We start from the raw sequence: 27471 nt of genomic DNA on the forward strand, positions 1-27471 counted from the left end.
TTTGTAGTGGAGTTTCCCAGGGTTCAGTGTTAGGACCCTTGCTCTTCATTATATATATTAATGACCTAGACCTTAGTGTACAGGATACAATTTCAAAATTTGTGGATGATAGGAAACCTGGAAATATTGTGAACAGTGAGGAGGATGGTGTAGATCTTCAAAAGTAGATAGAGAGGTTGGTGGAATGGGCAGACAGGCGGTAGATGAAATTTAATGCAGAGACGTGTGAAGTGATTCACTTTGGTAGGAAGAACGCAGAGAGACAATACAAAATGAAGGGTACAATACTAAAGGGGTGCAGGAACAGATCGATCTGGGTGTGTATGTTCAAAAGTCATTGAAGATGCCAGGAGAGGTTGAGAGAGCAGTTGTTAAAGCATACAGCATCCAAGGCTTTATTAATAAGGGCACAGAGTTCAAAAGCAAGGAAGTCATGTTAAACTTGGATAAAACACTGGTTCAGCCTCAACAAGAATACAAGAAATAGGAGCAGGAGTAGACCATGTGGCCCATCGAGCCTGCTCTGCCATTCAATATGATCATGGCTGATCTTAGGCTTCAACTCCACTTTCCTGTCCGCTCGCCATATCCCTTGATTCCCTGAGAGACCAAAAATCTGTCTATCCCAGCCTTTATAGTATTCAACAATGGAGCATCCACAAACCTCTGGGGTCGAGAGTTCCAAAGATTCACAACCCTTTAAGGTAAGTAATTTCTCCACATCTCAGTCCTAAATGATCGGCCCCTTATCCTGAGACCATGCCCCCATGTTTTAGATTCCTCGACCAGCGGAAACAATCTCTCAGTGTCTACCCTATCCAACCCCTTCAGAATCTTGTATATTTCAATGAGATCAACTCTCATTCTTCTAATCTCCAGAAATATAGGTCCAATTTACTCAGCATCTCATCATAGGACTGCCCCCTTATCCTAAGGACCAATTTAGTGAACCTTCACAGTACCGCCTCCAATGCAAATATATCCTTTCTTAAATGTCAAGACCAAAACTGCACACAGTATTCCAGAGGTCGTCTCACCAAAACCTTGTAAGATTGTAGCAAGAGTATTGTGTCCAGTTCAGGGCGTCACACTTTAGGAAAGATGCGAAGGCATTAGAGAGAGGTGCAAAAAAGATTCATGAGAATGGTTCCAGGGATGAGGAACTTCAGTTATGAAGATAGATTGGAGAAGTTGGGACTGTTCTCCTTGGAGAAGAGAAGGTTGAGAGGAGATTTGATAGAGGTATTCAAAATGATGAAGGATCTGGACAGAGTAGATAGGGAAAAAATTGTTCCCACCGGTGGAAGGATCATGAACAAGAGGGCACAGGTTTAGGGTAATTGGCAAAATAAACAATAGCGACATGAGGAAAAACTTTTTTACACAGTGAGTGGTTAGAATCTGGACTGCACGGCCTGAGAGTGTGGTGGAGGCAGATTCAATCGACGCATTCATGAGGGAATTGGATTATTATCTGAAAAGAATAGGTGAACTGCTCCTTCAGAGAGCCAGTGCAGACATCACAGGCCGAATGGCCTCCTTCTGTGCTGTAACAATTCAGTGATTCTGAATCCTCTTCCTGTTGGTTCTCTTTGTTCACCACCTTTTTTAAAAATTTAGTCACAGGTTGCAGGCATCATTGGTAAGCCCAGCATTCATTGTCCATGAGAAAGTGGTGAGCAACAGCATGGTTTCCTGGGCCATTTCAGAGCATAGTTAAGAGTCAATCACATGCTATGGGTCTGGAATCACATATAGACCAGACTGAGTAAGGACATCAGGTTTCCTTCCCTAAAGGGCATTAATAAACCAAATGGGATTTTACAATAATCCAGTAGTTTCATTGTCACTATTACTGATACAAGATATTTTAGATTATTTTATTCAATTAATTGAATTTAAACTCCTCAGCTACCATAGTTAGACTTGAATTCATATCTCTGAATCCAGTCCTCTGGACCATTAGTCCAGTAACATTACCACTACGCTACCATATTCATAACCATAGGTTGCTCCACAAAAGCCTTTTTCAGTGCTCTAGACCACTCCCTCCCCACCCAATTGGAGCCTCTTGGTAAAGATTTTTTTTTTGTTCTTTCCTGTCCTCTCCCCCTAAGGAAATTCAGAACTCAAGCCATCCAGCTGGTGGCCCTCTTGTAAAAGCTGCTCACATCTCTGTACCTGGAGTGGCATCAAAATCCTCCACAGGCTCTTTATAAACTTGCATAAATTAAGACAAGAAGATGACAGCATGGTGGCTTGAGGGAGGTTCAGGAAAGAAAAAAAGTTTTCAGGAACCAGGCCCTTTGAGGCAGCCTAATGATATAAGCTTGGTCAACAACTTTGAAACTTCAGGCAATGCTGTAATTCATTTGCTTGTCGCTAATATTTTGCTGATTAATTTTGGCAGTGACAAGTCCAGAATGAACGTCTTATTTTTGGCATTTATTGCATGGACACAGAGACAAAAAGGGTATCTGAAAACCAACAGCTGCCACAGAAAGACCCTAGTAATTCAGTCCACCTGCAAGTCTCAAATGATCAATTATTCAGCAATCGTAACACTTAATCAAACAAATGAATTGCTATCTGAGGTTGTGCCATTATTGGAAGTGAAATTGAAACCATTAGAATATAAAAATAAACTATTGAAGAGATGTAGCAACACAAAATAAGGTGCTTTGTAAAAACATCATGCAAGGTCAGATCTACAGTAGTACAGTGGTTATGTTACTGGACTAGTAATGCAGAGGTCTAGCCTAATAAATCAATGACCTCCTAACATGGCAGAGTGCAAATTCAAATATGGTTTTAGAAAAATCTGTTGATTGTCATGAAAATCCAACTGGTTTATCATGTCGTTTAGGGAAGGAAACCTGCCGTTCTTACCTGATCTGAGCCTATATGTGGCTCCAGGCCCACACAAATGCGTTGGACTCTTAGTTGCCTTCTTAAGTGGTCTAGCAAGCTACTTAACTGTATGTCAAACCACTGTAGTTGAAGAAGAATTTCTACCACAACCACCACTTCCTCAGGGACAGCTAGGGGATGGGCAATAAATGCTGGCTTTGCCAATGATGTTAATATCCTGAGAGTGAATAATAAATAGCCTCTTTCTCTCTTTCTTCAATCCATGCACAAACAAAATATGGATTCTTGGATCACATCGAAGTTGTTTGAAGCAAATAATTGTCTGAATGACAATTAAAACAAATAAGACTGACATTGACAGCCAATGCTTAAGGAGACAGGAAATTTGCATTTCTATGTTCCGATACCTCTTTCTTTGCCGTTGGTATGCTGGCATTAATTGGCGCGTAGAGTAGCATATAGCCCGTGGCCCCGCTAGCTGGCTCCCATCTGACATTCATCGTGGTTGGAGTAATGTCATAGGCATCGAGGTTTCTCACAGCAGGAATGGGCACTGTCAAGAAAATGATTAAAAATTATGGTCGAGCAAATGATCAAACAATTTTTCTTTGTTTTGGCCATCATCAAAGTGTTAGTTCTGGTATCTGTGATACACTTCCATTTCAGACACCTCGAGACTGATTTTCTGAATAGGCACCAACAATAAGGAGCCCTGGTCCATCAGGCAAAGCACTTCAGGAGTTCAAATTAAACTGAGGGCAATGGACTGAAAATCATAGGTGACAAACCACAGGGCGAGTGTCAGCATCAGGGACTCCCTGATCAAGTAAAGCACAGTTAGATGCAGCGTAGAGCTCCTTTTTCATTGCCCCAGCAATGTGCCTTAGCTGGAGTCTGAAGAGCATGTCTAACTAACTGTACTTGGTCTATATACCACATTGACTCTCTGCTCAAGTAGAGACACACTTATAATAAAATCATAGAATGGTTACAGCACATGTATGTGCTGGCTCGCTGCAAGAGCAACTCACTTAGTCCCACTCCCCTGCTTTTTCCCCATACACTAAGAGCCAGAGGTGACTCAGATACAATCTATCTGGGCTGAGGTGAAAGACCATCATTGAACCCACTGGGCAAAATCTATGTTCCTGGTCTCGTAATCCATGAGCCCAAACCCTATCATGGCACGTTGCCAGAATCAATAAATCTGGTCATTTGTTGGCTAATACCAGAACGATAACCACGAATGCTGCCGTATTGGTAAATAAACCTAAATGCTTCCCACATGTTCTTCAGGGAGTGCAACCTGCCAGCTCTGCCCAGTCTGGCCAATGGGTGACTTCAATCCCACACTATACACTTGATTCTTAATTTCCTCAACGCAATAATTTCAGCTCTGCCAGTGTCCGGAGAAGAAATAAAAAAGAATATGTATTTTTGTTGTGCTGTAAAGTTGCACCTCTGAACAGGACGTGAGTTAATGAGGAATGTGGTGTCTCAGTTTTGCTGTATTCTCCCAAGTTTGACCCTGTAATTTCACACAGTGAGTTTTTCACCTAGTCAGGGCTTTCAGAGGATGTCTTTGGAAGTGGGGTGGATCTTACAAGTTAAGAAGGATATAAAGGGACAGTGTCAAAAATATTTACAAGGATGATACGAGAACTTGAGAGGTTATAACTATCAGGAAATACTAAACTGACTGAGGCTCTTTTCTCTCGAAAAGAGAAAGTTGACCGGTGACCTGATGAAGATCTTCAAAATTATGAAGCGGTTCGATAGGGTAGATATAGAGAAAATTATCCACTTGTGGATAAGTCTGAAGCTAGAGGCCATAAATATAAAATAGTCACTGATAAATCCAATAGGAAATTCAGGAGGAACTTCTTTACCCAGAGAGTGGTGAGAATGTTGAACTCGCTACCACAGGGAGTGGTTGAGGCAAATAGCGTTGATGCATTTAAAGGGAAAGTACATAAGGGAGAAAGGAAATAGATGATTATTTTGATCAGGTTAGATGAAATATGGTAGGAGGAGGCTCATGTGGAGTGCAAACACTTTCGGCTGAAAATACTATGCTTTTCCTAAAGGTGTCCATAGGTTTTTTTCCTTGATTTTCCTGTCTCCTCCAGGCAATTGAGAAGGGTGATGCGCTGGGTTGCACCATCTAACGGATAGGGTGATGGCCCTATTGATTTTTTGTCACCCGTCAATGCATCTACTTGCATTGCAAGAAAGCCACAGGTAGAAGCCAGACATGTTGAAATGAAAGTAGCCCCAGTTCACTCTCGTCCTCCATCTGCAGCTGGTTGTGAAATGGCTGCTGGTCCAAATCCAACCCAGACCAATAAGAGTCTGACACAAGATTAATTTGGGCACCTTCAATCTGTTTGCCAGGAACCATCGACCAACAGCACAAACCATTTGGGCTCCTGTTTGCCCTGTCGGTGGGAATAATGGAGTGTAGAACTGGCAAGCCAAGGAAAGAGCAAAAAAAAAGGAACTATTGTAACTCAATTCTTGGTTTAATATTTATTTTCCTTACTCTATTTTTCATTGAGAGAGGAATTTCACTCACCATGCAGCTAAAATGAAGTGAGACTGAAGCCTGTCTGGAAGAATGTAGAGAGTGTGGAGGGAAAAAAGGGCAGGGGAGTTGATAACGGTGGGATCAGATATTCAGAACAACTCAAAATTAAAAGTCACATTGACAGAGGCACCACAAAAATGCATAGCAGATCTTCTTGTTTGCATATTTCGGGAGAGCGGCCAGGCAGGTGAGAGACCTGGATGATTTTTTGCTACATCATCACTCACAAGTGACACATGGTCATGCTTTAATGTGCATTTCGCCATTACACCAAAGCATTTGCAAACAATCAATCAAAACGGCTTGAAGAACTCTTTTTGAAGCACAGATCTCATTATATGAGCAACAACAAAAGAAAAAAGAAAATGTCTGACTCACTTGTGGTCTCAGTTCCGACAAGAGGCTCACTGACTTCCCCTTCCAACAATCCGTACACATTAACAACATACTCCGTGTCAGGTTGCAGGTTTGTCAACACTGTAGTCTTGGTTCTTCCACTTACTAGCACCTAAAACAGCATATTTCCACCATTAAAATATGGCACCATCACTGTGAAATGGAATGACAAAAAAACGCAAGCAAAGAGTGGAAAGGGAGGAAGGCTGCTTAATTTATCGAGCTCACTGTACATACAATCTAAAGCTTTGTATCTGACCCATGCAATATTAGTAGCCAATATGTCAGTATGAAATACTCTTAGAAACATAGAAACATAGAAAATAGGAGCAGGAGTAGGCCATTCGGCCCTTCGGGCCTGTTCCGCCATTCAAAAAAGATCATGGCTGATGGTCTAATTCAGTACCCTGTTTTGCTTTCTCCCCATATCCCTTGATCCCTTTGGCATTAAGAAATATATCTATCTCCTTCTTGAATATATTTAATGACTTGGCCTCCACTGTCTTCTGCGGTAGAGAATTCCACAGGTTCACCACTCTCTGAGTGAAGAGATTTCTCCTCATCTCTGTTCTAAATGGCATACCCCGTATCCTGAGACTGCGACCACTGGTTCTGGATTCCCCAGCTATCGGGAACATCCTCCCTGCATCTAGGCTGTCTACTCCTGTTAGAATTTTATAGGTTTCTATGAGATCCCCTCTCATTCTTCTAAACTCTAGTGAATATAGGCCTAGTCAACCCAATCTCTCCTCTTACGTCAATCCTGCCATCCCAGGAATTAGCCTAATAAATCTTCTTTGTACTCCCTCCATGGCTACAACATCCTTCTTCAGATAAGGAGACCAAAACTGCACACAATACTCCAGATGTGGGCTCACCAAGGCCCTGTATAACTGCAGTAAGACATCCTTGCTCCTGTACTGAAATCCTCTTCCAATGAAGGCCAACAGACCATTCGACTTTCTAACTGCTTGCTGCACCTGAATGCTTGCTTTCAGCGACTGGTGTACAAGGACACCCAGGTCTCGTTGCACCTCCCCCTTTCCCAATCTATCACCATTCAGATAATAATCTGCCTTTCTGTTTTTATAACCAAAGTGGATAACTTCACATTTATCCATGTTATACTGCAACTGCCATGCATTTGCCCACTCACCCAACTTATCTAAATCACATTGGAGCCTCTTTGCATCCTCCTCACAGCTCACATTCCCCCCCAGCTTTGTGTCATCTGAAAACTTGGAAATGTTACATTTAGTTCCCTCACCCAAGTCATTAATATATATTGTGAATAACTGGGGCCCAAGCACTGATCCCTGTGGTACCCCACTTGTCACTGCCTGCCACCCGGGAAAAGACCCGTTTATTCCTACTCTCTGTTTCCTGTCTGTCAACCAATTCTCAATCCATGGCAGGATATTACCCCCAATCCCATGTGCTTTAATTTTGCACACTAACCTCTTCTGTGGGACCTTATCAAAAGCCTTCTGAAAATCCAAATACACCACATCCACTGGTTCTCCCTTACCTATTCTACTATTCTTGTCTGCAATATTTATGAAACCATTTGAAATAAACAGGTTAATGCCTTTATTGAAATAGCAGGAAGAGGAATTTCACACAAATGTGCTAATGCCTTCATTACTGAGGTTACACAGTGTGGGCATCAACTACTGAACATCTACCCGACCTGTGAAACAGGTGCGGATCTTAGCTGCCAATCCTAGCTTACTTTCCATTGCAGTTTGAGTTGCTTCCAGTTTGAAGCCACTATAAATTCCACCAATTTCAGCAGTGTCCACAACAACCACATTAGAAGTTGGAGGTGCCCTGGGTTTACAAGCAGCAACATTAAAATGGAGCACTAAACTCTCACTTAGCCCCTTGAATGAAGGAGAATGTGACTGTATACATTTTGAATGCACAATCAGGTGACTTTTCCACTATCGTGCTCCCACTGCACAGTATTACCCGCTGACAGTAGGCAGTGTAGCACAGGTCAATTCCCCATCATGAAGATGCCTGATATTCTGTTCAGTTATGGATGGAAAATTGGGCAGGCGATGTAACTGGGCCTTGGGTTTCCATGACAATATCCCAATATGCACTCTCAGCACACAATACTCTGCAGGTCTTTAAACTGTAGGTCCTGTATTCATAAAGTTAGCTCAGGTCTGAGACTGAAATACAGCTCTACATTTCACACTTATATTCCTTTAGCTTGCATTAACTGGAACCCAGTGGATATCAAATGGGGGGATCCGAATGCAAAATAAACAATTACCACTGGGTACAGCAACAACTGAACCCAGCTTAATGTTTCAGCTGTCACTCTTTCAGAAAGCCAACTCTCTCCAAATAATCAGATTCCAGACGGTTGTGATGCCTGCCCGGTGCCAGGGTTCGGGACATCTGCTCAGGGCTGGAGAGGAACTAACAGTGGAAGGGGGAGAACCCAGTGGTCGTGGTCCATGTAGGTACCAATGACATAGGCAGGACAAGGAAAGAGGTTCTGCATAGTGAGTATGAGGAACTAGGTGGCAAATTAAGAAGCAGAATCTCAAAGGTAATAATCTCTGGATTATTACCTGAGCCACATGCAAATTGGCATAGGGCAAATAAGATTAGATAAATTAATGCGTGGCTCAAAGACTGTTGGGGTAGAAGTGGGTTCTGGTTCATGGGGCACTGGCACCAGTATTGGGGAACGTGGTGGCTGTACTGTCAGGACGGTCTATACCTGAACCGTGCTGGGACCAGTGTTCTAGTGAGTTGCATAATGAGGGAAGTAGACAGGGTTTTAAACTGAATAGTGGGGGCAACGGATCAAATTTGGGAAGATATGGTAAATCAAGGAGTAGAGACAAGGCAAGAGAGAAAGGTATTAATATGGGAAATGATAAACAGACGGTGACAGGAAGGGACAGAGCTTACAAATCTAAGTGTAAGTCAACATTAGGCTTGAGGTTACAAAAATAATAAAAGGACAAAACTAAAGGCTCTGTATCTGAACGTATGTAGCATTCAAAACAAAACAGATGAACTGAGAGTGCAACTGGAAATAAATAAGTACGATCTGATAGCCATTACAGAGACATGGCTGCAGGACCACATAGATTGGGACCTGAATGTTGAAGGGTACATGGCATCTAGGAAGGACAGGAAGCTAGGAGAAGGTGGAGGGGTGGCTCTGTTAATTAATGATGGTATTAGCGCAATAGAGAGGGATGATCTAAGCTCAGGAGACCAGGATGTAGAAGTAGTTTGGGTGGAGATGAGAAATCATAAAGGCAAGAAGTCACTTGTGGGAATGGTGTACAGGCCACCTAACATTAACCACATTGTAGGACGGGGTATAAAGGAAGAAATAATGGCAGCTTGTCAGAAAGGTACTGCGATAATTATGGGGGATTTTAACCTACATATAGACTGGAAAAATCAGATGGGCAGAGGTAGTGTAGATGAAGAGTACATAGAATGTCTTCGGGATAATTTCTTCAACAATATTTTCTGGAGCCAATCAGAGAGCAGGCTATACTAGACCTGTTATCGTGCAATTAAATAGGATTAATTAATGAACTCATAGTTAAGGCGCCCCTAGGTAGCAGCGATTAAATTATGATTGAATTTTACAATCAGTTTGAGGGACAGAAGAGTGGGTCCAAGACTATTATTTTAAACTTAAATAAGGGCAATTATGAGGGCATGAATGCAGAGCTAGCTAAAGTGAACTGGCAAATCAGGTTAAGGGATAGATCAATAGAGATGCAGTGGCAGACATTTAAGGGGATATTTCAGAATACACAGAATAGATACATTTCAATGAGAAAGAAAAATTCCAAGGGTGGGAAGATAGTATCAAACTTCAAGAAAAAGCCTATAATTGCGCAAAGGTGGGAGGCCGGTCAGAAGATTGGACAGAATATAAAAACCAGCAAAGAATGACTAAAAGATTGATAAGGAAGGTAAAATTAGAGAACGAGAGAAAGCGATCTAGAAAAATAAAGAGAGATAGCAAGAGTTTCTATATATACTAAAAAAAGCAAAGAGTTAACAAAGTGAGCGTTTGTCCTACAGAAAGTGAGTCTGGGGAATTGATAATAGATAAAGGAGATGGAAGATGAATTGAACAGGTATTTTGCACTAGTCTTCACTACTGAGGATACAAGTAACATTCCAGTCTTAGCTGTAAGTCAGTAAATAGAAGGGACTGAGGAACTCAGGAAAATTACAATCACCAGGGAAGTGGTACTGAACAAATTGTTGGAGCTGTGGGCTGACGTGTACCCGGGTCCTGATGGACTTCATCCTAGGGTCTTAAAAGAAGTGACTAGTGAAATAGTTGATGCGTTAGTTTTAATTTTCCAAAATTTGCTAGATTCGGGGAAGGTTCTTTATTCAAAAAGGGAGGGAGACAGAAAGCAGGAAACTACAGGCCAGTTAGCTTAATATATGTCTGAGTGAAAATGTTAGAAGGTATTATTAAAGACGTTATAGCAGGGCATCTAGAAAAATTCAAGGTAATCAGGCAGAGTCAACATGGTTTTGTGAAAGGGAAATCATGTTTAACCAATTTATTGGAGTTCTTTGAGGGAGTTACATGTGCTGTGGATAAAGGGGAACCGGTGGATGCATTGTACTTAGAGTTCCAGAGGGCATTTGATAAGGCGTCCGATCAAAGGTTATTGCAGAAAATAAAAGCTCATGGTGTAGGGGGTAACATATTGGCATGGATAGAAGATTGGTAAGCTAACAGGAAACAGAGAGTAGACATAAATGGGTCATTTTCTGGTTGGCAAGATGTAACGAGTAGTGTGCCACAGGGATCTGTGCTGGTGCCTCAACGTTTTACAATTTATATAAATGACTTAGATGAAGGGACCAAAGGTATAGTTGCTAAATTTGCTGATGACGCAAAGATAGGTAGGAAAGTAACTTGTGAAGAGGACATAAGGGGGCTACAAAGGGATATAGATAGGTTAAATGAGTGGGCAAAGACCTGGCAAATGGAGTATAATGTGGGAAAGTGGGAAATTGTCCACCTTGGCAGGAAGAATAAAAAAGCTTATTATCTAAATGGTGAGAGATTGCAGAGCTCTGAGATGCAGAGGGATCTGGGTGTCCTAGTGCATGAATCACAAAAGGTTAGTATGCAGGTACAGCATGTAATTAGGGAAGTTAATAGAACGTTATTGTTTATCACAAGGGGAATTGAATACAAGAGTAGGGAGGCTATGCTTCAGCAACACAGGGCATTGGTGAGACCACATCTTAAGTACTGTGTATAGTACTGGTCTCCTTATTTAAGGAGGCATGTAAATGCATTAGAAGCAGTACAGAAAAGTTTTACGAGACTAATACCTGGAATGGGCGGGCTGTCTTACGAGGAAAGATTGGACAGGCTAGACTTGTATCCGCTGGAATTTAGAAGAGTAAGAGGCGACTTGATTGAAACATAAGATCCCGAGGGATCTTGACAGAGTGGATGTAGAAAGGATGTTTCCCCTCATGGGAGAATCTAGAACTCGGGGGTCACTGTTTAAAAATAAGGGGTCGCCCATTTAAGACAGAGATGAGGAGAAATTTTTTCTCTCAGAAGGTTGTGATTCTTTGGAATTCTCTTCCTCAAAAGGCAGTGGAAGCAGAGTCTTTGAATATTTTTAAGGCAGAGGTAGATAGATTCTTGATAAGCAAGGGGGTGGAAGGTTATCGGGGGTAGGTAGAAATGTGGAGTAATCAGTTCAGCCATTAACTTATTGAATGTCAAAGCAGGCTCGAAGGGCCGAGTGGCCTCCTCCTGCTCCTAGTTCATATGTTCATTTGTATGTGCGTATCTGTCACGATCCGATTCCTTTGATATTTATTTCATCTCGATTTGAAACTGCCGTGTCAAATGGGGAGATATGCAACGCATGGAAAACCAGTCAACTAACCTCTTCAGTTGTTCCTCCACTCACAGGTTGGTATTCCACCCTGTACCTATCCACATTTGAATCGGAATGATCCCATGTTACCCGGAAGGAATGATCAGTCGCCTCAGAGGTAACCAGGTTTCTTGGAGGATTCAACTCATCTATAGCAACAAATGTTAAGAGAGAATATAAATAAGACTTTTAGATTAGGAAAGGCCATTTGATCCCTCTCACTCTGCCAGCTTAGCATCCACCCACCTCTTATACTTTCCTACTTTCCTGGTGGATCACTCCAAGAACTGCACCAAAGCTTTTTCAGCAGCACCTCCCAAACCCCGCAACCTCCACCACCGAGAAAGACAAGGGCAGCAGTTGCATAGGAACACCATCAATTTGAAGCATTCCTCCAAGTCACACGCTGTCCCAAATCATCAATGGGTCAAATCTTAGACCTCTCTGTCTAACAGCACTGTGGCAGCAGCTTCAGCAATGGCACAGACCGCAGAGGTTCAAGAAGGCCCACCACCACCTTCTCAAGGACAACTAAGGACAAACAATAAATGCTGGTCTTGGTATATTCCAGAGAATGAATTTTAATAACATTATCAATAAAGACACATTTTCTAAGATCTATTTTAAACATACTCTTAATTGTTTAAATTGATGACCTTGGTCAAAATAATATTCTGAGCTTACTTTATCTACATTTTATTAATGTTTTGTCTGTACTGATGAGATTGCCCCTTAACCATTTTCTCTTGAAACTTATACATCTTGCGTATTTCAAATCCTTCCTTGTAGCTCATTCCTATACAGATAGGATCGTCTTGATAGATCATAAGGGGCAATATGGTGATTATCTCAAGAAATATATAGATCATACAACCCAAATTTTTCAGTCATCCTCCAGAGGTGTGCTTCATTTTTTGCTTCCTTACTTTTGCTTCATTCTATTTGTTCATTGAGGGGACTGACGCCAACACTGGATAACGAACCAGTTCCCACGTTGGTGCCCCATGTTTGTATCAAACACCCTCAGCTCTTTTACTATGTGGATTCTCAGCAGTGCACTGCTCCCTCTACACTGTCACATCAAGCAGGCCCACTGCAGCATCAGGCTACCTTTATCATCCATTCCAAACCCTTCCCACTTTGACAAGAGCCAAAATTGCTACATACTCTGATAAATTAGTAATATATATTTTTTGAACATTTCAACCCTTAAATTGAGAAGTCTAAGGAATTGATATGTTCCCATCCCTCACATCTGCTGCCATGGTCATCCCAGTTTGTGGCCTAGCTGAGGCTCAGCTAACTTGAGACAGTCCAGGAAATTAGAATTCAGGCCTTTATTACTGTATATGACTCAGTGCAACAGAAGGTCCACATTGCATGTTTTGCCTCATATGGTATAATTTGCAATTTTAAATTTGATAGAGGCAGGAAGGTGATGAATTAGTTTGTGTAAGAAAAGCACCACATGGTGCTGACTATGATATTTTCCAGATAAATTTTCAAGTTAAAGAGCAGTGGAGCAACTTCTGGCACTTTATTGCTGCTTCCTTTCCCCTGCCCACATCTCCCTCCTGCTTTCCCTGAGGAAAACAGCAACCTGCCAAATCCATGTGTTTACACAGAGATGACTGAAGGATTCCAGTCAGCAGACTGCAGTTTAACACAGGTAACCTAACACAAGCTGTTCCCTCTCGACATGTTGATGTTGTAAATCCTGCTCTGGAAAGCATGTGAGGTAACCAAATAATTCAACTGCTTGCTACTCTGCTGGGCTTTAAGCAAAAAAGATGCAGGCACAGCACGAACAAAACAGAATTGTTCTGAATGCAAGATAGATCCTTTTCATTGAGGTGTCAGTTAGGGCAGAATATGGAATATGAATGCAACTTGTGTTTCTGAATAACTAACATTTTTTTTGGCCTTTATATCCAGTGAGTGCACATCAGAAAAAAAGACCTTAGGTCAGTGGATCTCCGAACTCTCCTCTGGGTCAGAGGGTTGTGGGTTCAAGTCCTACTTGACTTGAGCACCTAATCCAGGCTGGTGCTTCAGTGCAGTACAGAAGGACTGCTGCACTGTCGGAGGTGCTGTCTTTCAAGTGAACCATTAAACTGAAGCCCCATTTGCCCTCTCAGACGGACATAAAAGTTCTGTGGCACTTTTCGAAGAAAGACAGGGGAGTTCTGCCCAGTATCCTGCCCAATATTTAACCCTCAACCAACATCACTAAAACAGATTATCTGGTCGTTATCATATTGCTGTTTGTGGGATCTTGCTGTGCACAATTTAGCTTCCATGTTTCCTATATTATAACAGTGACTGCACTTGAAAAGTATTTTTTCATTAGCTGTGAAAAGCTTTGGGTCATCCCGAGGTCGTGAAAGGCACTATATAAATTCAAGGTTTTTTTTGTTTTCCATTAGAAAGAAGGGGCCACATAAAGGTAGGTTGCTCCAGCCTTAATCCTTCATCTATTGGTATGTTTGGGCTCAATTATTATTTTGATATCAAGCGGGACTTTCACATCTAGTCCACCACTAATGCTGCCTTGTAGGGACTTGACTTCCTCATTCTGCCTTTTTATTATAAACTTTGCTAAGAGAGTGCCCAAAGGAATTTGGCATGAGCATAAAGTGAGTGCAAAAAATCTTTCTTTCGATGTGACCTTAAAAGGAAGGCCAGGATAAATGTTGCTGCACCTTAACAGCAGAATAATACACAGAATGACAGTGTTGTCATTGTACAACAGCATGATAAAAACACCAATAGGCAGCACAACATCACTTCATTGCTCCATTTTGACTCCTGAATCCAAAGGAAATTGGATAAATACTTGAAAAAGGAATGAATTTCAGCGCAATAGGAAAAGAGCAGGGGAGAGGGACTAATGGGATAGCTCTTTCAAAGAGCCAGCACAGGCTCAATGGGTCAACTTGATTCCTTCTATGCTGTAAGTTTCTATGCACAGTGCTTATTAAAGTCAAATATCAAAAGATATTTCATACTTGGTCCCTTCACACTGTTACAGAGGTTCGTGGTGAGGTCATCAACAATTTCGGAAAGCAGGGAAAAATCAGCCACGTTGTACATATGGGTGCTATCTGGATCAGTCGCAATCTGTTTCAATTCAACTTCATCAGCATTCTTAATACCTATGAAAGAACATCAGAATGGACAACAATCAGTACTCAAGAATCACTAAAGGTTACAGCATAATGATTTCAGAACAATCCATTCTGTCTTCAAATTTCTCGATCATCTTTCCCCACCTTAACTCTGCAAATGTCTTCAATTCAGCTTTTGCCCTTCTGTCTTTTGGTTCTGGTCTGCTCCATGTAAAATCCCTTAACCTGCCCCAGCACTCTGTAATTCTCTTCAAATCACTTTCCCCCTCTTCGAAAGACTCCTCTCTCTTTGATCAATCTTCCTGATCACCTCCTGTCCTGTTTCTCACACTTCATCCTCAGTATCTACCAGCAAGCATCCCTACCCCACCATCACCCCGAAAAAAGTCACTCATGCATGTTGTTAGCTGGAGTTATAGAAACCAAAACTCCTCATGTGGATTTAGTGACATCTTCCCCATCCTCAAAAGAAGTGCCAGCGACTCTGAATATTGAGGGACGATTTCCACCGCTCAGTAATCACCACAGAGTCACTTATCTAAAATGAATGTAGTGATGGATTTGCTGTAAATCACAAACTTTGGAAACCACAGGTACTAACTTATACGAGATGCACATAGTACCATTGTTACAATCACCTGGTTAATGGTTTGCATTAATATTTTAGAGCTCACTTTTAGTTTAGGGAAATTAAATTTGTAGTTGTAAGAGTTTCAAAAGGTGCAGAAACCCAAACTTTAAAGTTCAAAAATCTCTCCATGAACGCTTACAGAGATAGAGTTAGAGAGGTGAGAGCCATAAAACCACAGGTGGCCTTGTTTAGTTGGGCACTTGGAACCAGAGAGTTTGCTCTGTCTTTGTTAGCAATATCAATTATTCATGTGGGTATCAAAAATCAAAGAGAAGATGTGGAGTTGGAAATAATTAGCTTAAATTGCTATCTGGAACATCCAGCATGTACCACATTACGATGGAGATAGATGATGCAGGGGGTGTCTGTTGAGTTTTTTGATCTGTGTGCTTGCTGGCACAGTCAGTCAGTTGGCTTTTAGACAAGCAGATGAATTTTGGAAAGCTGTTGGCTTAAGACATGCAGTTGGCTTTTGGAAAGCTGTTGGACTCAGGAACAAAGCGGCCATTGAGAGCCAGGGGTGTTCCTGTTTTGAGTAAGGCCCGTGCTCAAGCTGGGAAGTCCAGATCCAGGAGACCTGATACCCCATAAGATACCAATGGAATGAAAGAAATCGAAGTGAATTTCTAAGAGCTATGGTACACTTTGGATTGGTCCTAGGAGAAGTGAATAAACCACCAAGATCCTGAGCATAGAGGGAAATTCTTGGAGTGGAAGTAACAGTCAAATAGGAGTATACTGTTGAGATTTAGAGTTTGAAGTTTATGGCTTCATGTTCTGTTAAGATTTTAATTTTAAAATATGTTTTTCCAAATTATCGTGTTAAGTTAGTAATGTTTTGCTTTGTTTGGCATTTGTACAGTAAAATATTTTGTTTAAAATTTGAAATCTTGTGGCATAATTCTTTCAGTAATAATTGGGAATTCGCCTTTCTCTGTTTAAATGTTTCAGGTCCCTAACGGGATTGTAACACCATAGTGGTTACTTTATTGGACTAGCAATCCAGAGAATGTGTGTTTAAGTTCCATTATGGCAGTTTAAAAATTTAAATTTAGGTTTCTAAAAATATGGAAATAAAAAACTGATATCTCTAAAGTGTCAGATTGTCGTAAAAGCTCAATTGTTTCACTTGTATACTTAAAGGACACAATATTAGCCTTGTGATAATGGTATTACATTAATTGGTTGAGTTCAAAGAACAGTCAGCCTGTCACACAGCCTGCTCTGCCCAATTTACTTCCAATACGCTAAATACCTTCATCGCCTTTCCAGTTTCTCGAGTGCCCTGCATTTCATGCCATGTCAACTTACCAACAGCGTAGAGCTCCACTCCAATGTCACGCAGAGTATCTGAGGGAACTTCAACGCCATCTTGTGATTTGCCATCAGTGATGAGGACACCGATCTTGCGTGCGTTTGGTCGAGCACCGGCACCAGGCTTGAAGTTGTGTTGCAATATGTGGCTGAGAGCCAGGCCTGAGAATAACATAGCAAGGAACAAAGAAAAATGGGCAACTTGCATCAATTATTGAGGGATGATTCAGTGAGAAATAAATTTATAGTGGTAACTGGTTTAAGAGAACAAGGCTTTGGCTAAGGGATATTATTTTTGCCTCTGAGCCACATGGTGAAGGGTTCAAGCCCTATACGTTGAGGCTACAATATGATCTCTGAATACTCCATTGACAGTCAATGGGGGCTCACGCCCAGACAGAGTGATCACTGGCTCAAGGGTAGTGTTCCTGTCTCCGAGTCAGAAAAGTTGGGCTGATGCCCACTCCAGATAGCCCTTGCATGTGGAGACTGGAGATCTGGCTCTGAGTACTAGGGGGTGGCATCCATCAGGGGAACTTGTGTTTGTTGGCTGGTTCCCCCATCTACCTGCGCCCACCCCTGCACCCCCCCCCCCCACCTCCCCCCCACCCATCATATGGTTACTCAAGGCTCTTTAGTGTTGCTGCCCAGCTCAGAGAAGGCTATGGGAAAACACCTCAGCTACTCTTCACTGGTAACTGTCTCAAAAATCTCATGGGTGAACCTTGAGTTAGGACCTGCCCTAGGGCAGAACACAACAGAATGGATTGAAATGACACTGTGCCATACCGGTAATGAGTGTCTTATGTTCATCATAAAAATAAAATCTTTGTCCACCAATTTAATGCAGGCGATAATCCCTTGATTTCAAATAAATGGGCAGAGGAATTTCACGGGAATTGCTTATTTGTTATTGACATTGCACCATGTAATTTCACCATATGCCATCCAGTGTATAAAAGGCAGTTAACATAGTGATTTTCACATTGACGACGGGAGACGGGAGACTACACAAATCTATCCAGCTCCAGCTACGGGAAGCTGTCTGCCGAAGCTCCCCACCAACATGGGAAATCAGTCCATGAATCCCACATGTATTTTTTTTTAATAGGAAGACACGTTTACACCCCGTTTAAAGAAGCAAGGAGCAAAGTTTCCATATCAAATATATGGGTAGATTTCTATTTTCTTTCATTTTAATGGGGAGAGAGGTGAAACAGGCTGTCAACTCGTAATCACCTTTACTCTTTCCACAACGTGAAAATCTGTCCCAGTAAATTTTCAATCCTCACAGAGAAATCAACATCGAATTTAACATCAATCAAATTTAGGAAGGTTTCCTTCGGAATGTAAGAAGAGAAAGAAAATCTCCACTAATATTGTAATCTCCAACATTGAAATTTGGCCAAATATTTAAGAGTTCTTACCTTTCATTTTTTAAATGCTGGCATCTATGAAACCCTACTTCAATCTCCTAAATCTGGAGGAATCACCATCAATGTACATTTTTTAAATTTTAGAAACTTTGAACAATGGCCACGGCCCATAATGGAAGGGGATTGGAATATGATATGTTGCAGGTATATAAAACTCCAGGTAGACCCCATTTAATGTACTTTCTTCAGTTCTAGGCACCGTACCGCAGGCAAGATATACTGATCTTGGTCGGGGGTCTGGGGGGCAGCTGCAGATTCACCAGAATGATACCAGGACTGAAAGGTTTAAATTATGAGCACAGGTTGCACAAACTAGAATTGTATTCCCTTGATTATAGAAGGTTAAGGGCGATCTAATTGAGGTGTGTGAAGAAGTTGATCGAGTAGATAGAGAGAAACAGTTTCCTCTGGTCAGGGATTTCGGAACAAAAGGAATAACCTTAAAATTGGAGCTGGGTGATGTCAGGAAGCATTTCTTCACGCAAAGCGTAGTGGAAATCTGCAGCTCTCTTCTCAAAAACCTGCGGCTATTGGAGGTCAGCTAAAAATTTCAAAACTGAGGCCAAGAAGATTTTTTTTAGAAATAAAAACAGAAAATGCTGGAAATACTCAGTAGGTCTGGCAGTATCTGTGGAGAGAGAAACAGAGTTAATGTTTCAAGTCTGTGACCTTTCATCGGGTTCTGATGAAGGATCACAGACCTGATACGTTAACTCTACTTCTCTCTCCACAGTTGCTCCAGACCTGCTGAGTATTTCCAGCACTTTCTGCTTTTATTTCAGATTTCCAGCATCTGCAGTATTTTGCTTTTAAGATTTTTGTTAGGTAAGAGTATTAGGGATTACGGAACCAAGGCGGGTAGATGGAGTTAAGCTACAGATCACTATGATCTAACTGAAAGGCAGAACAAGCTTGAGCAGCTGTCTGGCCTATTTCCGTCCCTATGTTCCTAAAAAATCATCCAGATACACACAATAAAACAGCCTACCTGTTAGGGTGTTGCCACCTTTGTAAGGTAAACCAGCTACAGCATCCAGTAAGCTCTTCTTGTCCCTGTACTGGTTAAGGTTCCACTCAGTCCTTGGGTCTCCGCTGTACTGTGCAAGACCTGAATATTCAGACAATGGCAGTGAGCTGTGTTTTCTGTTGTGATTTGGGGGGAAAAGACAAACTGATGGATTGAATCCAGGCTATCTAACTCTGGGACAGCTTACCAAACTGTACTCTTCTTGGACCTATGTCGAAGACTTGAACCAGCTGGGCGATGAAGCTTCTGATCTGACGGAAGTTAAGTCGCCCAATACTCCACGATCCATCCACGAGCAGCACAATATCGGCAGCTGCCTTAGTGCTACATTGCAGCCCTGTCACAGTTGGAAAACAGTTACTAAAAGGACCAAACTTTCAACGCAAACTTTTAAACCTACTTTTAAAATAAGAAATTGTATACGTTAACCTGTACTTCCTGTTTCAGTTCTTTAACAATGAGATATGTAATCAACAAAAAAAAACAATTTGCAATGGAATATGGCTAAGCTACAAATCCAAATACAATGAAACTTTGCTGCAACTTTGCAACTGACCTTAAATAACCCTTATAGACAGGGCATCTCTGAACACTGATGAAATTAATGTTACACTTTCAGTGCAAACACATCAGCAATGTGATTGGACATGGCAGGGCGCAAAACAGGGGGTATCGCATCAACTTCATGAAGCTGAGTATCGAGGTGGGGGCATAATGGGCAGCAAAATTGATTCCACCTGTTTCTGCATCCCCGGCCAACTCCAATGTCACTCAAATATATTGTGTTAAATAATATAAAATAAAAACAGAAAATAGTGTAAATACTCTGCAGGTCTGGCAGCATCTGTGGAGAGAGAAACACAATTAACGATTTAGGTCTGTGACCTTTCATCAGAACCTCAATTTCACTCACAAGGCCTCTCCTTCTCTCTTTTACACATTCAATTTCCTTCTCTATCTCCAGATGGTCTTAAGACACATTTCACTGCACCTTTAATATTTTAAACCAACAGTGAACATATTGCTCACTGCATTTGGAGGTTGGAGGTAATAGTTATTCACTGCAAAAGCTGAGCAGCTTAAAGGGGCAGTGCCTTCAAGACAATAGTTTGACCAAACTTTTTTTTGTTTGAGGAGGGAGAACTTTACGCCACTTTTGTCACAATGCCGTCACTCGCAAGTGACACAGTGACATGTTTTATTGCAGTTCACATCTTGGTGTCACGTATTTTTAAGCAGACAAAATAAATTTTGGCAACTATTTTTTGAATGAAGATTGTGCCCCTTCAAAGCTGCATCACCAGTGGACATTTATAATCCTGGCATTTAGCTACAAACAGTACATTCAAAAATTAGCACTCAATTTAGATTTTTGAATTAGAAATTAATGTAATCATGGATTATTTATCTATTATTCCAACAGGTCAAGCATATTGTAATGCAAAAATGGAATTGACTGTTATAAATAAACTGCCAAAATGCCTCAATTTATTTTGCCAGATTACAGCAATCTAACTATGAATGGGCTTGGATTACCATCCTCTTTGCCAGTTCATTTAGGATACAGGCTATTACTTTAGGTAGAAGATTGTCCCCTTAATGCTCTCCTGCTTAAAGTCAGCCAATGCTTTTGAAGATCCTTCGAATCCAGTATCAAGCATTCATTGTGGCCAATCCAAACCAAATGCTGTAAGAGCACTAAAAGAGGGAAGTGATGATGTAGAAAAGCATATACTCAATTCTAGCAAATCAAACAACAGGTAGATTAACATCGTCACACAAATGTTCATGATTTCAGCGTGAAAACACACAGCACATACTAACTACAAACCGTACACAAGTTTAAGCTATCCATGTAAATAAACTGAAATATGAAACAAATCCCGATATAGCTCGAGGCAGAAATCTCCAACACATAGGAAGAAAATGCGAAGGATTGCATTGCAAAAATATCGAAAACGCCAAAGACCACAATACGCAGACAAGGTTTGAAAGGAATGTTTATTTAAATTTGTAGAGTGCTTGTGTATGTTTCAACATCACTTTGTTTCTCTTTTTTTTACGGATTTTGTGACAATCCCCAAAATTGCTGGCTTTGTGACATGCAGTGACTGCTGAACTTTGGCCTGAAATGTATCCGTCTTGGTAAATTCTAGAAACATCCACTCCATGACTGAATGTGTTTCTTCCATGCTCCTGTACAACTTCTGTTTTAAATGGGCGAAATACAGTAAGCAGGTACGCAGTGCTAGCTGCAAAATTAACAGGGAGTGGGAGCAGGGGAAGTCCTCTTCTGTATGAACATCAAAAATTAATATTTTATGGCATCACAAAGATAGAAATAAGCATTAATCAGAGTTGCTGATCCATATGTGATAATATATACTGTACATGATATGACTGGAAAAAAAAAGAACAAGTTTATATTTTAAACCAAGAAAAGGCATCTTAAAATGTGTACAGAGAGAACTGGAAAATAGCTGCAGTGGTAAACTCTGCAACAGTGTAAGGTCAAACCTCCAAAGTTCCCAAATGAACACTTAACACGCTCATCTTACATTCCTCCGTGTGTTATGTCAACTCATTTAAAATAAACAGGTTAATGCCTGCATGTAAACGGATCATACAAGAATGTAGCAGGGGAACATTCAGTGCTCTGAGGATTGAACGCTCTACTTTTCTGAGTGGAAACTTCAAGGCCTACATTCAAATTCATCATTGAGATACACCACTGAAACAGGCCCTTCGGCCCACCGAGACTGTGCCAACCAACAGCCACCCATTTATACTAATCCTACATTAATCCCATATTCCCTACCACATCCCCACACTAGGAGCAATTTACAATGGCCAATTTACCTATCAACCTGCAAGTCTTTGGCTGTGGGAGGAAACCAGAGCACCCAGTGGAAACCCACATGGTTACAGGAAGAACTTGCAAACTCCACACAGGGAGTACCCAGAACCAAACCCAGGTCGCTGGAGCTGTGAGGCTGTGGTGCTAACCACTGCACCACTCACAACATATATGCTTATACTTGCACAACAATTCCTGTCTGCACAGGGATTCATATCTGCATTAACACAGCACAGAGAGGAGATTCTTATCAGTGTATTAAATGTTCATAAGAGAAAAGTGCCCATCATAATTTCTACCCTAATCTGAGGGAAGTTAATTAATGCACACACACCTTATCCTAGGTTTATTACTTTGCTGCTATTAGTAATAATTAAATTTCTTTACCCAGATGGCCCTCAGGAACTCCTCCCAGGCAGTACCACAGATGATGACAGTGGCATTCCCTGTTGATGTATAAAGATGCATCTGGCCTGTTGACCAAAGCTATGAGGGCTGGTGTTGGCCACCTCCCAGGCCATCCTAATACCCACCAGGAGGCAGCAGAAATAACCCAGTCACGGCTCTCCTCTTCACTTTGCCTTATGACACCATACCTCTGTCTATTATCCAATGTGGCTCAGATCAGGAACTGAAAGGAGTGGGACATCCACCACCCTACCACCCCCAAGATCCTTTTCAAATGAGAAAATAAAGTGATCGGAAATGGCCGCCATTTTTATGATAGCTAACGTCAATTAATTAATTAATTCTTTTGCTGTCTAAATGGACTCAAGAGGCCAACAGATTCTAATATCTGTCAATCTGAATTAGCCAATCTCAGGTCGGGGTGATAATTTGGAAAGGGGTGGGGAGACTTGACCGGCGTCTCCTAATCTCCCGGCTATAGGAAAAATTCCCTTTCTGGGAACTCATCTAGTTCGAGCCCCTGTTCCTGACAGGTTCGACCTGACGGAGAAGTGGGGTGCACCCGTGCTAGGTTGTGGCTAAGATTGCAGTCAGGCCCCAGTGATGTCAATGGAGCCTGATTTTCATATTTAAAGCAGGATCCCACTGACTTTCAGCAGGTATCTATTGCCTGTTATAAAGAACAGGTTAAGATCAGGATCTAGGGGAAAGCGGAAGGGGTTAATCGCCTGGTTGCATTTTAACTGCTCTGCACCAGCCCAGATTCCAGCGGCTGATGAGGGAGCAGTTAAAATTCCCTCTAAATTCCCTCTACTTGGTGGTTGGGCAATGATCAGAGGAATCAGGGCCCATATTGCCTTCAGGAGACATGGGGAGAAAAACTAAGGAAAATATGAATGTGGATCAACTTTTAAATTTATTTTAACATCAACTTTAACTACAAAATCTCTCAGGAGATTAAGGACCCACTGCCACTACTGCAAGCTCCAACATTTTCTACGCATGATCTATTTACAGAAGGTATTAAAAGCATTCCAATGTTAAATTATTAATAGCTTTTGAGGCAAGATCAATTGAAAAATTTTTAAACTGATATTGATAGATTTTTGTTAGGTAAGGGTATTAAGAGTCACAGAACTAATGGAATTAAGATACAGATCAGCCATGACCTAATTTTAAGGCAGAGCAGGTTCCAGGGCAGACTGGCCTCCTGCTGTTCCTATGCTCCTAATAGCACCAATGTCTAATACATCACTGCTTTGGAGAGAAGCATTATGTTAAAGCACTGATCATGTGGTGAACTTGTTACCTGGCGGTTCCAGAGGCACCTCTGAGGCCTCATCAGAAAGGGTCGTCTGTTCCTCCCCTAAAAGTGGCAAACTTTCGCCATCTTCAAACATTCCAGAAACAGCCACTTTGTAGGTGGTGCCAGCTCTGTAAAATTAAAATATAGCGAGGGTGTCAGCTTGATATCATACTTGGTATAAAAAGGTTTTTTTACGATCACTTCACTGCAAAGCAACACCTAGGGTCCCTTGTTAACAACTCCAGCAGGTTATGAGAAAAAAAACTCTCATTTAATAGGCAGTCCCTCCCTCATCTTGATCCTCAATCACAGCATTTTTTGTCTTACTCTATATTGCTACAGTCATCGTTTCCTGGAACCTTTCTCTCATATCAGCCTGGAACATTTTTTTAGGGGGCGCAAATTTTATGTGGGGTCAAGAGAAGCCAAGATGGACAGTGTTTCCCCTCCCCTCACCCACTCCTTGCATCTCCCTCCATGCCCTTTGCCTCTTTACCTCTGACTTACCTCTGAATTTAGCTCATTCATGGAACCCTTGGGAGTTTCAAGGTGTCACAGGAGCGTTATCAGACAAAATTTGGCAGCAAGCCACATGCAGAGATATTAGATAAAAGGTCTGTCAAAGTAATTTTTAAGGAGTAACTTAATGGAAGAGAGCGGGGTAGAGAGACAGAGAGGTTTAATGAGGGAATTACAGAGCTCGGCACCCAGACAGCTGAAGGTATGGCCGCCAATAGTGGGGCAATGAAAATCGGGGATGTGCACAAGGCCAGGATTGAAGGAGCACAGTGATCTTAGAGGGTTGTGGGCTGGAGAAGGTTAGAGAGATAAGGAGGGCAGTGACCATTTGAACACAACAATGAGAATTTAAAATTCGAGGGGTAGCCAGACTGGGAGCCAATGTAAGTCAGCAAACACACAGGTGATGGGTGAACAGAACTTGACACAACTTAGAATGCTGATAGCAGAGTTTCATATGGGCTCACCTTTTGGAGGGGGGAAGATGGGAAGGCAGCCAGGAGAGAGTTGGAATAGTTGAGTCTGGAAATGACAGGCTTGAATGAGTGTTTCAGCAGCATATGATCTGGGGCAGAGGCGCAGAAGGGCATCGTTATGGAGGGGGAGGTAGGTGCTCCTGGTAATGGAGTGGATATGCAGCGCCAGCTCAACTCAGGGGCAAATAGATTGACAAAATGGGGAGTAAAAGGAATCAGTCTGCCAGAACCAGATGGTTAACAAAGCTTCCTCTGGATACATGCAACAGATTCACATCCAACTGATATGTATGAAGAACACAATGAGAATAACCTACAATGTCTTACAGGCATTCTGTCTCTGGCCTTCTTTAATAGCACTGAATGCCTTTGATTGACAAGTGTTCCAAATGGCTACAATCAAGTGCATTAAGTAAATGTTTAAATATGATAACTCCCTCATGAGCATCAAAATCTGTTTCAGACTTTACCTTCCCCACTCTATCAAGCAACAAGTAACATAGTCAAGTAAATAACTGGAACATTGATATCTAATTGCACCAATGGGAGGTGACTCAATTCTAAAGTAATCTGAGGGTCAAAAAAATGAAGCAAAAAGAAATAAGAAAACAGTTACATCATGGCTTAATGGAAAACAGATAAAGCAAGTATTTTCTTCAGAATAAAGGAGAAAGAAGCTATATCACTTGATTATCCGCGGGCTGCAGCTTGAGTGAGCTGTGAGCAATCCATAGGCCGTTGATTCAGCTGTTGTGGCGCACGGGGCCCTCATGCTCAGGTGGAGGAAAACTAATAGCTGGCAGAAAGGCAATTCAGTCAACCAGATCATAATGAAAAGGAGATGTGAGCTGCAAAGAGAGTAATGTAATCCAGCCACTGCATTCCCCAAACTGGGCTGCAATCATTCTTTCATCACAGTCACTCCTTCCAAGTCAGTAATGATGGTTCTATTCAGTTTCAGTCCATCACTGCTGTTTTATTATTATTAACAATAAGGCAAAAAATTATTACTAAGCTTTCTAATCTCACCAGGACACTTGCCCTTTTCTGAGGTCAGACAGCAAGCTCACTTACTGCCATCGTGTTCACGAAAATAGTTTCCAGGACTGCAACCATTGAAAACCTAAGTTAGATAATGCCAAGTCACCTCCCTTTGCTTTATCTCATCTTCCCCTCCTACCCCTTTCCAATCTCTGTAAACAACTGCCCTTGGCTCTTCACCCAGCTTTCTCCATGAGAATAACATTTAATCGAGGAAATTACAGAAGTCCCGGGCCTTTTCCTTACAATTGTACACATTTGGAAGAGCTTAAATGGCTGAATTTAAATAAAAAAGGATGGGAAAAGATATAAAGAGCTGCATAAGTAAATAGAAGTCAACTGAGACCTCCAACAATAAATGAATCCTTATTTTTATTGAGGCAAGTTAACATATCATTTCTCAGTAGCCTGTTTTTACTTCCCTTATGACTTCCAATTTCCAAAACTTGTCTTATCAAGATTGGGACACCAATCCTACCATCAAAATCCCATAAAAGGATGGATATCAGAAAATCAATAGGCAGCAATAATCTCATTGATAGATTCAAATTGCTTATATATAGAATAATAGATACAGGGCGGCACAGTGGCGCAGTGGTTAGCACCGCAGCCTCACAGCTCCAGGGACCCGGGTTCGATTCTGGGTACTGCCTGTGCGGAGTTTGCAAGTTCTCCCTGTGTCTGCGTGGGTTTCCTCCGGGTGCTCCGGTTTCCTCCCACATGCCAAAGACTTGCAGGTTGATAGGTTAATTGGCCATTATAAATTGCCCCTAGTATAGGTAGGTGGTAGGGAAATATATAGGGACAGGTGGGGATGTGATAGGAATATGGGATTAGTGTAGGATTAGTATAAATGGGTGGTTGATGGTCGGCACAGACTCGGTGGGCCGAAGGGCCTGTTTCAGTGCTGTATCTCTAAACTAAACATGGGAGTGAGTTACAGGCTAGAATCCAATTAAAGGGTTCAGGAAGTTTATTTATGTATCACAATGGATACCCGGAACCGAGTACCACTGAGTGCAGTGGTGCCACCGGCAGAAGAGTGTAATTTCAGTGTGACATGTTTATATGAGCAGTTTCCATTATAAATGTAGAACTCCATAGACAATTTATAATGGAAACTATAAAATGTCAGCGGGGCTGGGCATTTCCCCCACTCATCCCCCAAGCCTTGATGTAAGAGCTTCAGAAATTTTGGAAGAACAAAGTAAACAATGCTTTTCCTACTTTTCCAGAGATTGTCTGGTTCTTCCGCTGGAGTTAGGTCAGATGAGCAGGAGAACACCTGGGGAAATCCAATTCCGCGTGACTTTAAAGCTGGAATTGAATTCTATTTCTGCGCCCTGGCACAGTTATTCCCCACCCCTAACCCCACTTCACCTGAAGATTACAGAAGGCATGGGGGATGGTGGGGGGGGGCGGGGGGGTGGGGGGGTGCTAAGATCCAACTTGAACCAGGACGCAAAATGGGCTATAGTGCAGCTGTTTCCAGTTGTTAGATTTAACACTGAAGAGAAGTGACAATAGAAAGTTGATTTTAACTGGGGTCA

The 27471-nt window shown here is 41.7% G+C and overlaps 1 protein-coding gene across 3 annotated transcripts in view; it reads right to left on the reverse strand.

Moving 5' to 3' along the window:
* Positions 1-27471, reverse strand: part of LOC137376636 (collagen alpha-1(XII) chain-like) — a 268726-nt gene that overhangs the window by 158354 nt on the left and 82901 nt on the right. For 2 of the 3 annotated variants that reach the window (XM_068045570.1, XM_068045571.1), the window contains exons 16-23: positions 23889-24013; positions 19502-19651; positions 19276-19395; positions 16849-17013; positions 14787-14933; positions 11788-11927; positions 5837-5966; positions 3279-3424 (exon numbers count right to left, since the gene is read on the reverse strand). In XM_068045570.1, the coding sequence (XP_067901671.1) occupies positions 3279-3424; positions 5837-5966; positions 11788-11927; positions 14787-14933; positions 16849-17013; positions 19276-19395; positions 19502-19651; positions 23889-24013 (1123 nt within the window). The remainder of the gene's footprint in view (positions 1-3278; positions 3425-5836; positions 5967-11787; positions 11928-14786; positions 14934-16848; positions 17014-19275; positions 19396-19501; positions 19652-23888; positions 24014-27471) is intronic. The other variant, XM_068045573.1, reaches the window with a different exon arrangement.

This window comes from Heterodontus francisci, chromosome 13 (genome assembly GCF_036365525.1).
Source record: "Heterodontus francisci isolate sHetFra1 chromosome 13, sHetFra1.hap1, whole genome shotgun sequence".
Lineage (NCBI taxonomy): Eukaryota > Metazoa > Chordata > Chondrichthyes > Heterodontiformes > Heterodontidae > Heterodontus > Heterodontus francisci.